The sequence below is a fragment of the Ailuropoda melanoleuca genome, chromosome 2, assembly GCF_002007445.2.
Source record: "Ailuropoda melanoleuca isolate Jingjing chromosome 2, ASM200744v2, whole genome shotgun sequence".
In the NCBI taxonomy this organism is placed as follows: Eukaryota; Metazoa; Chordata; class Mammalia; order Carnivora; family Ursidae; genus Ailuropoda; species Ailuropoda melanoleuca.
In genome coordinates this window covers 19578913-19597335 of record NC_048219.1, presented here as the reverse complement: position 1 = coordinate 19597335, position 18423 = coordinate 19578913, and the positions used below count along the sequence as shown (strand labels likewise).

Below are 18423 nucleotides of genomic sequence, written 5' to 3'. Positions count from 1 at the left end.
TCCTCTCTGCACATGGCATCTTGGGTCACTGGGATGCTTTCTGTTTCAGCCCTTGCAGTGGCCAAAGATCCCTCCAAAGTGTCAGCCCACCAACCTTCTTTAGAGCCTGGTGACCAAAACTAAGTCTGACTTTAAGGAGTGAAGCCAAGGTATTGATCTAACGCTCTTAGACTTTTTCCTGTAGACAAGCGAGCTGCTGAAGAATGGAAGGAGTGGCCCAGTCAGAGTTTTGTTTTAGAAAGAGCACCCTGGAGGCTAGTACAGAGAATGCGCTGGGTAAGGACCCAGCTAGAAGACGGAGATGAAACCAGGTGAGAGAGAGGGACCAAGTATCTGAACCAGACAATGGCAGTGGGATTGGAGAGGGACAGGTGGGTGTGAAAGGCATTTTGAAGGTGGCAGCGATGGAACCAGGAGTCAGATAGGATGTGGGGAGATGGGAAAGGAGCTGAGGAGATTTTCCCAAATTTCTGTTTGGTGTGACTTTGTTCACCTGAGAGATACCATCAATTAATCTGTGCGTGTGTGTGTGCGTGCGTGCGTGCCCACATCTATACCCATGTATCATATAGTTAAATTAAGCCCAATGCAAAATTCTTTGCCATATTTGCCTTTCCCCCTAAGAATCAAAAACAGAAAACATTTCAGCAAATTGAGGACTCATATTAGTTGAGTTCTGGTTAGCTATGGTTTTGCTAAAGATAGAAAACCTTATTGTTGCTACAGAATAAATGATTTCCATTTCTCCTATATACTCCATCTCTGAGCCTCAGTTTCTCATCTGTGAGGTAGGGACAATGATCCCTATCCTATACATCTCACAGAGTCATCATGAGGCTCAAAGAGAATGACTGTCATGGTAGATTGTAAGCTACATCTCAAATGCCAAAGTCTATATTTTTGGCCCAAATAGAGGCACAGAGGCCAGGCTTATCATGGTAGATAATAATGTCTCCCTTTGTTCTCCCTCACATGAGGCTTCTGGTTATAATCCCTGAGAGTCAGGCAGTTTTTTTCCCCAGGAACAAAATGCTTTACCCTCAAGAGAGTCAGGGGAAGGATGATGGGGAACCAGGGGTTCAGGGAGCCTGAGTTTCTGACTCAAGATTCTGGTTATGGAAGGGCATCCTTGGGCGCACTTTGCTGGTTTATAGAAAGCTTGTTTCAGTTGCCCTCAGCCTCCCTGCGTGGGTCAACCAGGTTAATCACTCTTCAGCATAAGACTATTAAAGTCCATCCATCGCTGTGTGTGAAAAATCAAAAGTAGAAATGGCAGCAGGTTTTCCCACTCTTGGCCCCAAGGTGGAGTATTCCCACCTTGGGTCCTTGGGAAACTTCCTCTCAGGAAGAATGTGGCTTGCAAGGTGAATATTTTCATTCCTATCTTACACGTGAGGAAACTGAGGCTTAGGAAGTAAGCTAGCAGCCCAAGGTCACATAGCAAGTAAAGCCAGAGCTAGGATTGAAGCAGAAACTGCTGTCTCTAAATCCCGTGCTCCTTCCCCCTGGGGAGAGAATGTGACTTACAAAGACCCTTTGGTGAAAGGTAGGGATTTAATAAAAAAAAAAAATCGTTATTTTCCAGCTATCTGACTATTGGATAGCTATTGGATAATGTCTCTGAAGGTTCTGGAACAGTGCCTAGCATATGGGAGGTTCAGAGTGTGTGCAGTCCTTTGGCCAAAGTCAAGCAACCATCTAGTGTGTTCGATGTAGACACAGGTTCTTGTGCAGATTCATTCATGGCGCTCCAAAAGACGAGAAGCGGACTGGAGAATAAGGAGCGGGGTCGGAGAAACCGATGCCAGGAGAAGGAGAATACCGACAGCACCCAGATTGCCCCCGTTCCCTAAGTACCAATGATGCACGCGACATCTCTTCGGGGAGGCTGTCCTTTCCCTGTTCCCCGTGAAGAAGCTGAGGCTCAGGGAGGTTGAGAAAGAGCTGACAGTCCGTAAGAAGCTAAAAGAAAGAATGAAATACTGGCTGTTATGGGGAGAAGCAAGAGAGGGTGGGCATCTGGGAGAGTGAAAATTGATTACGGGCTTCTAGTATGGTGGGGTGCTTCTCAGGGAGTTTGCCTGCGTAGCTTGGACCTGAATCTCAGTCCTGTGTGTGGAAAACCATCCAGAAATACAATTAACATTCACTGTGCACCTACCCCATGGTTGGCCTTCTGTGTGATGCTTTTCATGCCAAAACATCATTCCTTGATATCATATATCATAAATACCATATTCTTGCAGCAAACTTGTAGCTAAGAGACAATTATTCTCATTTTGTACTCAAGGAAATAGTTTCAAAGGGGTACACGAGTGGGGTAAAGGGCTCGCTCAAGGTCATTCACTCAGTAAATTATAGAGCCAGGACTTAGAACTCAGTGTTCCTTCTAACACACCATGGCCTGAGAGGGGGCCCGTGGGTAGCAGAGAGATGGCTCAGCCTGGGGCAGATTGAAGGTGAAATTAAAGTGGAAAATAAATTGAGGTCTTCAACAGGACAAAGTAAGTTCTCTCACTGTAATTTGCCAAAATGCAGATAGGCTGTATGCCAATATTTATCTCTAAATGACTGGCTGCCTTACTAAGGAGAAGGGGATGCTAAGGGGAAGTAGAGATCAGCTAGCCCAGTGCTTTCATTTTTCAGCTGAGGAACTGAGGCTGAAATGTATAATTACTGGTGGGTCAGAGACAGAGCCTGGACCAGATGTGGAAGCCCTTTCTTCTTCATAGATTTCCTGAGAGTAGTGGCAGTGGCCAGGAGCAGATAAAATGGGCTGTCATGTTGAGGGGGATCACGGTGTCTCATCATAACTGAACACTGACCACTACTACCCCAACCCCATTAGTAACCCTCACCCTGGTGCGTAGCTTAGCTAGTCCTCTGTCTGAACTAGCTCCTTTCTTTTTCATTTAGAAGCAGAACACGATGCAAGAGCCTAACCTGTCCTCTGTGACTGAATTCATCCTTCTGGGCTTTTCCTTCAGCCCCAGCACAACTCCTCTGCTCTTCTCAGCCTTCCTGATAACCTACCTGTTGATAATTCTGGGCAACAGCTTAATCACCACCCTCATCTGCCTGGACTCACACCTCCACACGCCCATGTACATCTTTATTGGCATCCTTTCCATGTTGGATCTGGGCTATACCACCACAACTGTGCCCCAGATGTTGGCACATCTAGCCAGCCAGAAGAAGACCATCTCTTTTGCCAGCTGTGTGGCCCAAATGTACATTTTCTTGGTGCTCGGCATCACTGAGTCATGGCTCTTTGCCATGATGTCTATCGACAGGTATGTGGCCATCTGCCACCCACTCAGGTACAAGGTCATCATGAGCCCATGGCTGTGTGGGGTAATGGTCATTTTCTGTGGACTCTGGGGTGTCATCTCTGCTCTTATCTACACTGTCTTTGCCATGCGTCTGCCATACTGTGGCCCTAACAAGATCAACCACTTCTTCTGTGAAGTCCCTGCAGTCTTAAAGCTGGCTTGTGCAGACACCTCAGTCAATGACTGGGTAGACTTCATTCTCGGCTTCAGTGTCATCCTGGTCCCACTCTCCCTTATCCTTGTCATTTATGTCAACATATTCATTGCCATCTTGAGGATCCGTTCAGCCCAGGGACGACTGAAGGCCTTCTCCACCTGCGCCTCCCATATCACTGTGGTCACCATGTTCTGTGCGCCAGCCATGGTCATGTATATGAAGCCTGGCTCTGTGGCCTCCCCGGAAGAGGACAAGAAGTTGGCCCTGTTCTACAACGTCATCTCTGCTTTCCTCAACCCCATCATCTACAGCCTCCGGAACAAGGATGTGAAGAGGGCTTTCCTCAAGGTGGCAGGCTGGGGCAGGGCCCCAGAATGAGACCCTGGAAGGATAGCTGGGGGACAGAGAAACAAGACTCATGATGCACGTTCAGTGCCCTAAACACTCATTCCCATGACCCAGCAGCACCAGGACACTCAGCCCCCAGCCCAAATGTCGACTCTACACAGCCCTTGGGGGACAGCCCATAATTTAATTGACAGACTGGTCACCATGAAATATCTTGTAGACACGTCAGTTTTTCAGCTTTCTTTTGTTTTGGAGTCTCAGGAGGTAACAACAGAAGGGGTGTCTGAGCCGTTAAAGTCTTTTATTGAGAGAAAAGGAATGGGCTTTAGGGTATGCCTTGTGGCTGAATCTTGAGAAAAGTTCATTCTCCTCTGGAAACCACACACATGGCGTTAGGCTAGCTGGAGGGAAGGCAGGGGCACTAACATTGGAGGATTCCTGGCCCTGGGAGGAGGAATGAGTGAACATCATCGAAGTGACTTAGGGGTGTGGTGTGCTTGCTTTGGAGATGCAGATTGGAGACAAGCTGGGATGGCTGGAGGCCAGCTGTGAGCAGCCACACTGACCTCCCCCTGAGATCCTTCTCAGGTCACTCTGTTCCTCGTCTCTCCCCCCAAGTAAACTGGTCCCTCTTTGCCTCAAATGTGCCATTCTCTTTTTCCATTTCAGGGCTTCCACACATGGTCTTTGTTCTCTCCTCACCCTTAACCCCGCCCCACCCCACCTCCATCCTACCCCATTATGACATTGACTCCTGTTCATCTGTCCGGTCTTGGCTTAAACTGCAGCTCCTCAAAGAAGACTTTACTTGAGCCCCCAGAATGAGCCTTCCAAAGCACCCTGTACCTCTCGCTCATAATAAAGGCATGTGGTTCAACATCTGAGTTCTCTGCTGGATGGCAGCTTCCATGAGGCGGGACCCTGATTCTTCAGTTGACCCCTAGGATCCAGCCCCATGCTGCCCACATCCTAGCTTTCAACAGATATTTTATGAATGAAGGGATAGACACTTCACAGGAAAGGCCAGAGAGGGCAGATGAAGCCAGTAAGTGGGAGAGTTGATGAATTAGGACGAGCAAAATATAGGAAATCATGGCAGGTACAAAAAGGGGAGGCAATAAAAAGGATTAAGTGTTGTTCGGTTATAATCATATGGAAAAAAGTTTGCTTTTATTATTAATAAACATGAATTGAATCAGTGGGATAACATTTTTCACCTATCAAACTAGCAAAATTTAGAAAAATGGTGATACTCAGTGCTGGGAAGGATGCAGTGAGACTGACGCCCACATGTATTGCTGAAAAGAATACCCTTGGTTCTAGCTTTCTAGAGCAGTACCCTCCACATAGCACTCAACAAATCTGTTATATGAAGAGTGTAATACTAATAATTATGGCTCTATTTATTCAACACTCACATGCCAACACAGTTGTTAAAATTTTACATATATTAATTCATTTAATAAAAACACCAATAATTAGAAAGCATGTGACAGTACGTGTCATGAACCTTCACAATATTTAAATGCTTGGATCCAGAAATTTCACTTTTAGGACTTTGTCTTAAGAACAAAATCAGAAATGCAGATCAAGTTTTATGTACAAATAGGTTCATCAGAGAGTTATTAGAAACAGCTATAAATATGATATATCAACTTTATTAAATGCTATGCAATCAATACTGTGTATCATATTTTGGTTTTTTTTTTAAAGATTTAATTTATTTATTCGACAGAGATAGAGACAGCCAGTGAGAGAGGGAACACAAGCAGGGGGAGTGGGAGAGGAAGAAGCAGGCTCACAGCATAGGAGCCCGATGTGGGGCTCGATCCCATAATGCCAGGATCATGCCCTGAGCCGAAGGCAGACGCTTAACTGCTATGCCACCTAGGCGCCCCCTGTGTATCATATTTCGAAGCAATATTTAATTACATTGAAAAGTGTGATATAATGTTAGGTAGAAAAAATCAAGATATAAAGTTATATATATAAAGTTAATCCAAGTTTTATAAAATATTCATACATTCATTTTTAAAAGCCTGAATGGACACATGTTAACATGATAACATGGGATATCTCCAGGTAGTAAGACAACAAGTGATTTTTATTTTATTTCTTATTTTCTCTATTTTCTAAAATTTCTACTATCAGTATATATTGTCTTTGTAGGAGAAAGAAATTAAGATTACTTGACAAATACTTGTCCTGCCAGAGAAAAGAAAGTTAGCCATGATGATGGCATCAAACGTTCATTGACCAAATGCTAGGTCCTATGGGTGCAGGCATGATAAGCTAGTGGTGAGTCTAGCCTGTCTAGTGGTGAGAGACAAGTACAAGACAAGGACGCCATAAGGTACTAACTGTGCTGCTGGAGTTTGTTCAAAGCTCTGAGGGAGTGATGAGGAGGTGCCAGGCTTCCCAGATGAGGCCATGTTTGTGCTGGGCGTTGGCAGCATGAGTAGAAGCTTGATACATGAAGAAGAGAGCAGGGAGAAGAGGTGAGGGGATCCCAGACAGAGGAGACACGATGTTGAAAGCCTAGAGACATGGAGCTTACGGAGACCGGGTAGGATGGCTGGGACACAGGCCCTGTCAGGGGGGAGCAGATATGAGAGATGGGGTAAAGAACTTCAGGTCTTCCCCTCTTCTAGATGACTATATTTACCAAGGACCGTTACCTGGAACTCTGGTCCTGTGAAACAGTCTACAATGAAAAGATTTCTTGCCCATATGGCCTCAGAAACACTGATGTCCTCTTCATGCTTCACAGGGCACAAGATAGGATGTTAAAGACTCTGAGAAGACTGATAGCAATAAACCAAGAGATAAAAGAACAATTAATAATAAAGAAACACTAGGGCACCTGGGTGGCTCAGTTGGTTAAGTGTCCAGCTCTTGATTTTGGTGGGGGTCATGATCCCAGGGTCAGGAGACGGAGCCCTGCTTCGGGCTCCACACTCAGCACAGAGTCTACTCGTCCCTCTCCCTCTGCTCCCCAGCTCCCCTGACACTGTCTCTCCCTAATAAATGAATGAATGAATAATTAATTAATTAATTAACTTTTTAAAAGAGTGTTAAGTGGAAAAAAACAAGGAAAACACCTATGCTAATTCTTTTAACACAATATTCACCAAACTTGTTGGATCATGGAGCTTTTTCTTCCTTAAAGAAACTAGAATTTTCTAAAAATGTACTTTGAGAAGTGCCATTGTACAAATGGGTGGATTTGAGGGGGGAAATACAGAAAAATGTGAAGTAATTAAAATATGCCTCAAATGTCACCCCTCAGAGTTAACTATTCTTAATATCTTTGTGTATTGCTTTATGTCTCTATGTGCCATTTGTCACAATTGAGATCATACATAAACATTGTTCTATAGCTTTTCATCATGGCCTATGTGTCTCTTACACATATATTTTCCATAATTTTATTTAATTGTGCTTCAGTTTCTGTATTCTCTTTTGACCTGATTTCCAGTAATTTTTCTATTCAGCTGGGTCTAGTCTGCTGTGAAACCCAGGAATGAATTAATTACAATGACATGTTTAATTCTAAAATTTTAATTTTATTCTTTTTTAGTTTCCACATCTCTGCTGAAACTCCCCATCTTATTATTTTTTGTTTAAGATTTTATTTATTTATTCGACAGAGATAGAGACAGCCAGGGAGAGAGGGAACACAAGCAGGGGGAGTGGGAGAGGAAGAAGCAGGCTCAGTGCGGAAGAGCCTGATGTGGGGCTCGATCCCATAACGCCGGGATCACGCCCTGAGCCAAAGGCAGACGCCCAACCGCTGTGCCACCCAGGAGCCCCCCTATCTTATTATTTAATCACAGTTATTTTTACGTCTGTGTCTGATATGTTTCAGGGTCTAGATGTCCTATAGGTCCATTTCTTATTGCCTCTGTTTTTCCTCTTAATTTTGGGTGAGTTCTTATCTTTTTGTCTGGTAATTTTTTATTGAATTCCAGACACTAAGTATAAAAAACCTCGTAGAGATAATTTGAGGCTCTGGATGGCACTGTATCCCTTCAGAGTAGATTTACTTTTTGCTCTGGGAGGCAGTCTGGGCAGTGGAAAATCATCTTCAGTTATTCAGGGGGTGAGCTGACTCAAAGCTGAGCTTCAGTCTTTGTATTTATGGGTGTATTTCTGGTTGACTTTTACTCACAGTCCCATGGGGGTCCCAAACTGAAAGCCTGTGATGTTTGCCAGGGCACTCCTCCTTAGGCCACCTTAAGTTCAATTTTTGTTCTATTCCCTGAGCTCAGCTTTTCGGTATCAGTGTGGTCTATTTTTTTTTTTTTCACAGAATGTCATGAGCATTCCCCTATGACATGAATAGCACTGAAAATGTTTGCATTAGAGTGGATGACTAACTGTCCTATTTTTGCTGTATTTTTCTAAGCTGCGGTATAATGATCATCTCTATACGTACATCCTTAGCTGAATTTTTTTTTCAGTGAGTATCGTAGTCAGTTTGGGCTGGAATAAGTTTCCACTTGTCTTTTCTTCTAGGAATTTTATGGTTTCAGGTCTTATGTTCAAAACTTTGATCCATTTTACCATGCAATATAGTGTTATACGCAAGTAATGAATCATGGAACGTTACATCAAAAACTAAGGATGTACTGTATGGTGACTAACAAAACATAATAAAAAATTATTTAAAAAAACTTTGATCCATTTTGAGGCTTTTCATTTTTTAATGGTGTTTTTTAAGCTTTTATTTAAATTCCAGTTAGTTAACATACAGTGTAATGTTAGTTTCAGGCGCACAATGTAGTGAGTGGTTCAACGCTTCACACAACACCCAGGGCTCATCACCGCCAGTGCCCTCCTTAAGCCTCACCACCGATTTCACCTCTTCCCTCACCCACCTCCCCCCGGTAACCATCAGTTTGTTCTCTGTAGTTAAGAGTCCGTTTCTTGGTTTGCTTCTCTCTCTTTCTCCCCCCTTAATGGTATTTTTGATAAGTGAAAGTTTTTAATTTTGCTGAAATCCAGTTTATTAATATTTTTTTTGTGAGACAGTTTTTTGTCATGGCTTCAATTTATTTAAGGTACATGGAAATATTCAGACTTTCTCTTTCTTCTCATGCCCACTTTGGTAAGCTTTTTCAGGAAATTTGTCCATTTTATCTAGTTGTTGAATTTATTGGCATAAAGTTGGTCAGAACACACCCTTATTACTCTTTTCATATCTGTGACACCCATATGATAGCTCCTCTTTCCTCCTGATAGTGACGATTTGTGGCTTTTTTTCCTTCATCCACTAGCTAGAAATCTATCAATTTTATTGATCATTTCAAAGAATTATCTTTTGATTTCATTGGTTTTCTTTATAGTTTGTCCATTTCTGTCTCATTGATTTTTTCAGTTTATTTAGGTGGAACCTGAGATTTTTTTAAAAGGACCTTTCATTTTTTTCTAACATAAGTAGTTAAAACTATAAATTTTCTAAGCATTGCTTTAGCTGCAGCCACAGATTTTACTATGTTGTTTTTTCATTATCAGTCAGTTCAAAATATTTTCTTATTTCCTTTGTGATTTCCTCCTTGATACATGAGTTATTTAGAAATGTGCTGTTTACCTCCAAAATTTGGGGCTTTAACAGGTATATTCTTTTTTGACTTTTTTTTTAAGATTTTATTTATTTATTCGACAGAGATAGAGATAGCCAGCGAGAGAGGGAACACAAGCAGGGGGAGTGGGAGAGGAAGAAGCAGGCTCATAGCAGAGGAGCCTGACGTGGGGCTCGATCCCATAACGCCGGGATCACGCCCTGAGCTGAAGGCAGACACTCAACCGCTGTGCCACCCAGGCGCCCCTCTTTTTTGACTTCTAATTTAATTCCATTGTGTTCAAATAACATACTCTGTAAGATTTCAATATTTTGAAATTTTATAGCCCGATATATGGTCTATACTGGTGAACATTCCATATGCCCTTTAAATGAATGCTGTTATGGGCTATAGTGATTAATAAATGACAATTAGATTAAGGGGGTTGACACTGTTGTTCAGATCTACATCTTTACGATTTTTTGGTCTAATTGTTCCATCAAGTACTATGACAAGAGTATTACAATTGCCACTACAATTATGAAATTGCCCAATTTTCAATTTAGTTCTGTCAGCTTTGCTTCATGTGTTGGGTCCACGTAATCTATCACTGTGCGTTTCAGATGCATGTGTGTGTACTGTGTGGCAGTATTATCTCACTAATATTTAAAATAATCTTATTAGGACTCAGGGCCAAAAAGGGTGAAATATAAAAGAGAGTCTATGAAGAAAAATTATTTGGGAAAAAGCTGAAATAGAAATGAAATTATCGACAACTTGCTTCAATTTACTTTTTCAAGACCTTCCCCCAGCCCATTATGAGAACTAATACCAAGATGTAAGAACGGCTGCATTGATGGGAGTTTGGTTAGAGGCAGAGTTATAACATCAACACCTCCAACTGACGTGAAGCATTCTTTTCTGGTGCGGCACGGGATGCTTCAGCTTTGAAGACTTGGCTCTAGGGGCGCCTGGGTGGCACAGCGGTTGAGCATCTGCCTTCAGCTCAGGGCGTGATCCCAGCGTTATGGGATCGAGCCCCATATCAGGCTCCTCCGCTGGGAGCCTGTTTCTTCCTCTCCCACTCCCCCTGCTTGTGTTCCCTCTCTCGCTGGCTGTCTCCCTCTGTCAAATAGATAAATAAAATCTTAAAAAAAAGAAATGAAGACTTGGCTCTAGAGGACTTCTCTGCGGTATTCAGCTCTATTTTATGCTTCTTGCTTAAAATTTTATCTTCTCCTTGGCTCCCAGGCAAATGTTATGGAACTGAATGAGTAGTTCCTTAGAGGCCAATCTGACCCTAGGCAGGCAAGCTGAGGTCCCCTCATGGAGAGGGCAGAAGGTGTAAATGGCTCTGAAAATGGATTGTCTGGAAGGACAAAGCTTCTCATAAGGGTGAAAATAGAAAGTGCTCAAAACAGAACAACTGGAAGCTCTTGCGGCCACAAGCGGGGCTTCTAGATTCATGTCCAACCTCAGAGAAAGAAGGAATTTGTGCAATGGTGAGGAGTAGAGCTACAGTGGAGGGAAAATCTTCTTCTTTTTTAAAAGATTTTATTTATTTATTGAGAAAGAGAGAGCGAGAGCAAGCACGGGGGTGGGGGGGGGTAGAAGGAGAGGGAGAAGTACTCTCCACTGAGCAGGAGCCTGACGTGGGCTGGATCCCGGGACCCCGAGATCATGACCTGAGCTGAAGGCAGACGTTCAACTGACTGCGCCACCCAGGCGCCCCCAGGGGAGGGAAATTCTAGAACCCTATGCTATTGAGTGAAGTTAATTCCAATTCCATTTGAATACTGGGATTCGATGCAGTAAATCTTAGCCCTCTAGAATGTTAGTTAACGAACATACGTCTGGTCCTTCTGCCTGACTGACATCCCAACTTGATATCTGAGAGGCAGATCTTAACATATTCAAAGGAAACTCATCACCATTCACTTAATCACATTCCCCTCATGGGTTTTTCATTTCTTTCTTTCTTTCTTTTTTTCTTTTCTTTTTTCTTTCTTTTTTTTTTAAGTTTTAGAGGTAGAATTTAGTGATTCATCAGCTGCATTTAACAGTGCTCATTACATCAAGTGCCCTCCTTAATGCCCATCCCCCAATTATCCCTTCCCACCACCCACCACCCCTCCAGCAACCCTCAATTTCTTTCCTGGAGTTTAGCATCTCTTATGATTTCCTCCCTCTCAATTTTCATCTTATTTTATTTTTCCTTCCCTTCCCGTATGTTCTTCCTTAAATTCCACATATGAGTGAAATCACATGGTATTTGTCTTTCTCTGACTTATTTTTCTTAGCATAATACCCTTAGTTCCCTCCGTACTATTGCAAATGGCAAGATTTCATAATTTTTGATAGCTTAATAATATTCCATTGTATATACATACCACATCTTCTTTATCCATTCATCTGTCAATGGACATCTGGGCTCTTTCCATATTTTGGCTATTGTGGACATTGCTGCTATAATCACTGGGGCGGATGTGCCCCTTCAAATCACTAGGTTTGTGTCCTTTGGATAAATACCTAGTAGTGTAATTGTTGGGTCATAGAATAGCTCTATTTTTAACTTTTTGAGGAACCTCCATACTGTTTTCCAGAGTGGCTGCAGCAGTTTGCATTCCCGCCAACAGTGTAAGAAGGTTCCCCTTTCTCTGCATCCTCACCAACATCTGCTGTTTCCTGAGTTGTTAATTTCAGCCATTCTGACCAGTGTGACGTGGGATCTCATTGCAGTTTTGATTTGTATTTCCCTGATGTCAAGTGATATGGAGCATTTCGTCATGTGTCTGTTGGCCATCTGTATGTCTTCTTTGGAGAAATGTCTGTTCATGCCTTCCACCCATTTCTTTTTTTTTTTTTTTAAAGATTTTATTTATTTATTTGACAGAGATAGAGACAGCCAGCGAGAGAGGGAACACAAGCAGGGGGAGTGGGAGAGGAAGAAGCAGGCTCATAGCAGGGGAGCCTGATGTGGGGCTCGATCCCATAACGCTGGGATCACGCCCTGAGCCGAAGGCAGAAGCTTAACCGCTGTGCCACCCAGGCGCCCCCTTCCACCCATTTCTTGACTGGATTTTTGGGGTTTTGGGTGTTGAATTTGATTAGTCCTTTATCAATTTTGAACACTAGCCTTTTATCTGATAAGACATTTGCAAATATCTTCTCCCATTCGTTAGTTTTGTTGATTGTTCCCTTTGTTGTGCAAAAGCTTTTTATCTTGATGAAGTCCCAGTAGCTCATTTTTGCTTTTATTTCTCTTGCCTTTGGAGACGTGTCTAACAAGAAGTTGCTGTGGCTGAGGTCGAAGATGTTGCTGCCTCTGTTCTCCTCTAGGATTTTGATGGTTTCCTGTCTCACCTTTAGGTATTTCATCCATTTTGAGTTTATTTTTGTGCATAGTATAAGAAAGTGGCCCAGTTTCATCCTTCTGCCTGTGGCTGTCCAATTTTCCCAACACCATTTGTTGAAGAGACTGCCTTTTTTTCCATTGGATATTCTTTCCTGCTTTGTCAAAGATTAGTTGACCATAGAGTTGGGGTGCATTTCTGGGTTCTCTATTCTGTTCCATTGATCTATGTGTCTGTTTTTGTGCCAGTACCATACTGTCTTGATAATGACAGTTTCATAATAGAGTTTGAAGTCCAGAATTGTGATGCCTCCAGCTTTGGTTTTCTTTTTCAACATTACTTTGGCTGTTCAGGGTCTTTTCTGGTTCCATACAAATTTTAGGAATTGTTTGGTCTGGCTCTGTGAAAAATGCTGATGGTATTCTCACAGGGATTGCACTGAATGTGTCGATTGTTTTGGGTATCATAGACATTTTAACAACATTTGTTCATGCAATCCATGAGCATAGAATGTTTCTCCATTTCTTTGTGTCTTCCTCAATTTTTTTCATAAGTGTTCTATAGTTTTCAGGGTACAGATCCTTTACCTCTTTGGTTAGGTTTATTCCTAGGCATCTTATGGTTTTTGATACAACTGTAAATGGGATCAATTCCTTCATTTTCTTTCTTCTGCCTGCATTATTAGTGTATAGAAATGCAACTGACTTCTGTGCATTGATTTTATATCCTGCCACTTTGCTGAATTCCTGTATCAGTTCTAGCAATTTTTGGGTGGAGTATTTTGGGTTTTCTACATAGAGTATCATGTTGTCTGCGAAGAGTGAAAGCTTGATTTCTTCTTTGTTAATTTGAATGCCTTTTATTTGTTTTTGTTGTCTGATTGCTGAGGCTAGGATTCCCAGTACTATGTTGAACAACAGTGGTGAGAGTGGACATTCCTCTCATGTCCTGACCTTAGGGGAAAAGCTCTGTTTTTCCCTGTTGAGGAATACATTCTCTGTGGGTTTTCCATACATGGCTTTTATGATATTGAGGTATGCTCCTTCTGTTCCTACACTGTGGAGAGTTTTTATCAAGAAAGGATGATGTATTTTGTCAAATGCTTTTTCAGTAAGTGGCATCATCATCCACCCAACAGTCCAAAGCAACTGATGTTCCACATCCAATTAGTAGCTGCTAAATCCCTTTGATTCTCTCCCATCTGTCTCCTTCTTTTCATTCTTGCCATTCCTGGCCAATAAAGTCTAATAATCCCTCAGTTGGACTCTTTTAGCGGACTCCAACTGGTCTTTCTCCTTCCAGTTTTATTAGCCAAACTGGCTACTAATCTTTCAAAAACACTAATCTGACTACTCAATGGTACGCTGGTAAATATTTAACAATCAGTTCTCTTGGGAAAATAGAAAGCTCTGATTTGTTGTGTTTGCCAATTTCTGTGGTGTAAATACTGGCACCATGACCAATTTCATGCTACCAGTGTGAAACTAGTGAACACAGAGTTGGAAAGAAGTGAGCACAATATGCTTTCATGAGCCACTGAGTGAGCTCCAGAATGCCACTAAACCATGTCAATCTCCTTATTAAGTCAATTTCAACGGATCTTTGATGCCCCCAGGTTACAGTATAAACTCTTCAGGCTGGTCTACAAGACCCTCCATGATCTGGCCCTGACCATTTCTCCAAACTCATCTTCCTCATCTTTCCATTCCTACCCAACCCACCTTGCTCAAATACTCACTTTGTGCTTTAATAAGGGGGGACAAACATGGGAAGAGATATTCCTGGACTCTGGAAAGGAGAGCTAAATGTGGGTGGGGTGGGCATAGAAATAGAAAGAGGCCAAAGTCAGCTGTGCAATCATCTCAGCCTTCAGTGGGACACGTTAATCACTGGACAGGTGAGACAACATTACCTAACAAGATCAAGATACCTGACTCCTAGTCCTAGTTCTGTCTGTGTGACTTTCCACAGTTAGGTGGACACTATGCCTCAGTTTTCCCACATCTAAAATGTGGGTTTGGGAAGGCAATACTTAAGAGCTTTCCAGTTTAGACGTTCTCTTTCTATGGAAGCCCTAAATAAAGTTCAAATAAGACCAGCAGAGCAAATAGAATTTGAGTCCTGCTGATGGCTTCCTAGTTGCACTCACATAGGGCCCCCAATTACGGAGACTTGAGTTATTAAAGTACCAATTTCCACACCCCTCCTGTAGTTCTAGTTCCCCCAAATCTTAGGTGTCCTTTGGAGCACATAGAGCCCTTCTCTGTACCCTGAGTGCTCTTCCTTGATGAACCTTCCTGTGAGTAATGGGATCCCTCAGGATTGGAAGACTCCTGAGGTGACACTGGGATCTATTTGGCTACACCCTTGGGACTCCTTGATCCCTGATACCCATGGGCCTCATTAAAACACCAATCCGGTATCTCCCAGGGAGCTCCTGAGACACAGCAGCTTCTGGAGAGTGGCTAAAATAGGACCCTCTTATAGACCAGTGTGATACCGGAGCTGTCCAAGGCAGTTGTGGAGCATGAGTGTGAAGGAGGGGTGTGCACGAAATTTGGGATCAGAGTAGGAGGATAGTTAAAGGGTGTGAAGGACAAGACCAGGAGCCTGGGAAGGCTTCTCCCACCAGATCTCTGTCAGCCGGAGCTCTGGCACAGGGTAGTCATCTCCAGGTAGTACAGAAGCAGCAGAGTCCAGTGACACGAGGTCCTTGGCGAAAGACACATCTGGGCTGTGTCCTTTAATACTGTGCAACTTCAGGTGAGCGGCTCTGAGCCTCAATTTCCTTTTTTCCTAATAATTCAGAATTTTTGGAAAAGACTTGCTGTGAGATTGAAATGGTATAGCAGTAACAGTTACACTTTTTTTGAGCACTAACTATTCTGCAGGCACAGTGTTAAGCAACTTTACATGTACTATTTCAATTAATCACCGGAACAATCCTTTGAGACAAATGTATTATTATTACTGGTTTCTAGAAGAGGACATAGACACACAAAGTTTAGATAACTTTCCCAAGGTCATTCTGCTAATTAGCAATGAGTCAGGATTAGAACCTGAGTCTGATTCTAATGCCAAGCTCTTAACAATTATTCTGTCTTGGATGTAAAGTAACTGGTCTGTGCCAAGTGTTTGGTGAAAACAGTCTCCATCCCTGCCTCATCCCCCACTTGAATGCCACTTCAAGCGGCACAGACTAAGACTGGAAAATAAGCACATTTGAGGAAGATAATACCAAGGACTGTTCATGCCTTATTGATTTCATTTCCCCACTTTCCATTTAACTTTGTGCATTTCAGCTAACAAATTGCCAAGAAGAGGATTTTGGTTGTGCTGGGAGTGGGTATCCTGGGTGGAAGTCCTCAGAGAAGAAGACCTCGATAGTAGTTTTGAAAGAGAAAGTGATGGAGAAACCACTGGACTGAGAGTCCATCCTTGCAACAAACTCTTAAACCAACGCATAACTTCATAAAGTCATTAATCCAATGTTTATTAACCCCTACCCATTCCCTGTGCTAAGAACTGGAGATGGAAAGGTAAGACATGGTTCTCCAGGGGCGCCTGGGTGGCACAGCGGTTAAGCGTCTGCCTTCGGCTCAGGGCGTGATCCCGGAGTTATGGGATCGAGCCCCACATCAGGCTCCTCCGCTATGAGCCTGCTTCTTCCTCTCCCACTCCCCCTGCTTGTGTTCCCTCTCTCGCTGGCTGTCTCTATCTCTGTCGAATAAATAAATAAAATCTTTAAAAAAAAAAAAAAAAAAAAAAAAAAAAAAAAAGACATGGTTCTCCAATTAAGGAATTCCACAAACCAGTGTGTGTACCAGCCTATGCCTGGGGAGTAACAGAAGCACCTTAAAAGTACTATCATAGCCCACAAGGGTGGTGAGAAACACAGGAGCTTTGTGGGAATCACAGAACAATTCTGTGATTAGGATTTTACCAAGAGGAGAAAACAGTGAAGGGCATTTCAACTGGGGAGTTATTTGATGATAGTAGTAATAACAACAGATGTTTACTGCTATAGTGTTACACATATCTACGATAACACTTAATCTTCACAACCACCTTCAAGGTAGATGTTATTCTCCCAATTTTACAAATGATGAAACGCAAGACTTTTTTTAAAAAATTTTACTTTTAAGTAACCTCTACACCAATATGGGGCTTGAACTCACAACCCTGAGATCAAGAGTCACATGCTCCACCGACTGAGCCAGCCAGGCGCCCCCTACAAATGATGAAATGAAGGTTTAGTGATTAAATGACTCTCGTGGTTGTGCTGTTGGTAAGTGGCAGAGTTAGGTTCAAACCCAATTTTCTTTGATCCCAGAGCCTCTCTTGCCTCCTTGGTACACACCACCTCATGGAAAACAGCTTTGTGAAAGGACCTGGAATATTCAGAGGATGGCGAGCAAGTTGGTTTGTCTTCAGCTGGAGTTAGCAAACCCTGCCTGTAAAGGGCCAGATAGTAAATATTTTAGGCTTTGTGGGACACATGTGGTCTTTATCACTGCTTCTCCACTCTTGTCATAGGCAAAAGCAGCCACAGACATCGATGAATAATTTTTTCAACCATGCTAAAATGCAAAACCCATTCCTAGCTGGAGGGCCATATAAGAGGATGAGGGTTGAGAAGAAGTGCAAGAATAAAGGTAGGATGCCAGTAGGTAAGGATCAGATTCCAAAGGGCATTGAGCACCTTGCTAAGGACTTTGGGCATCAGTTCAAAGATAACAGGAGTCCTGGAATCATGGTCAGCTCTGCCTTTTGGAACAGTCTCTCTGGCAGTGTGTAGGATGGGAAGGATGGAAGAAAGGCTAGAACAGGAAAGATCAGGGAAGACATTTTTGTTCTTCTTCAATGGAAATACTCTTCCGGGATGTTTTTTGTCCGTGCTCTGTCTTGGATCTTGTGTAGTCCTCCTGTGATTTACAGACAGCTGCTACTTAATTTTATAAGTAGCCCATATTTCCCCGATTTGATTCGTAGACCACTCTCTCAAAGGAGACAAGAACAAAGCGTTTGCAACAGGAAAACATAAAGATTTAGAGCAGGCTTTATAATAATGTTCTTCCTTTAGCTTCTAGCCTGCTCTTTTCCTTAGGCCTTCCCTTTTTCTTCCTGAATAGAGCTTATGTGGGGTTTGCTCAGAAGGTGGGAGAGTAATCCCTCCTGGGTACCAAGCATACCATGCATATTTCTGCAAAAATAAGCCAGTAAAACCTTTAAATTATCCTTTAAATGTTCACACTGCAGTTGGTTAATACGGCATTCCCCTGTTCTTTCAGGCTTCCTTGGTTCTCATCAGTACCGTATTACTCTGTTTGACTCTAGATTGTGTTATGATGTTGGGTGCATAGTGAAAAGTCCCCCCTAAAATCATAGATTCTCCGAATCGCGGTGTCACTGAGCCTTAGAACCTTAGGACATTTGTGGTGAAAGGGGCTTGCGAAGTTGTACATTGTGACTTCACTTCCAAAGACGAGATATGCCCTTGAACGATACGGACTCTAACGTGTGCTTGAACACTTCTGAAAACGGAGAGCGTGTTATTTCACTCTCCCACTCCCAGCAGAATGTTTCATTATCAGGCAGATTAATCACCAGAGGTTTTGTTTTGGTTTTTTTGTAAATTGAGTTTAAAGCTTGTCCCCTCACCCCCCTCA

At 42.7% G+C, this 18423-nt stretch overlaps 1 protein-coding gene across 1 annotated transcript; it reads left to right on the top strand.

Moving 5' to 3' along the window:
* The first annotated feature begins 2928 nt into the window (after positions 1-2928).
* On the top strand, positions 2929-3867 carry LOC100464962 (olfactory receptor 2A12). The gene has a single exon (XM_002930965.1). It carries the CDS (start codon positions 2929-2931, stop codon positions 3865-3867), a length of 939 nt encoding a protein of 312 aa, XP_002931011.1.
* Positions 3868-18423: the final 14556 nt, after the last annotated feature.

Coding starts and splice junctions, on each gene's coding strand:
- LOC100464962 (XM_002930965.1), top strand. CDS start 2,929: ATGCAAGAGCCTAACCTGTCCTCTGTGACTGAATTCATCCTTCTGGGC.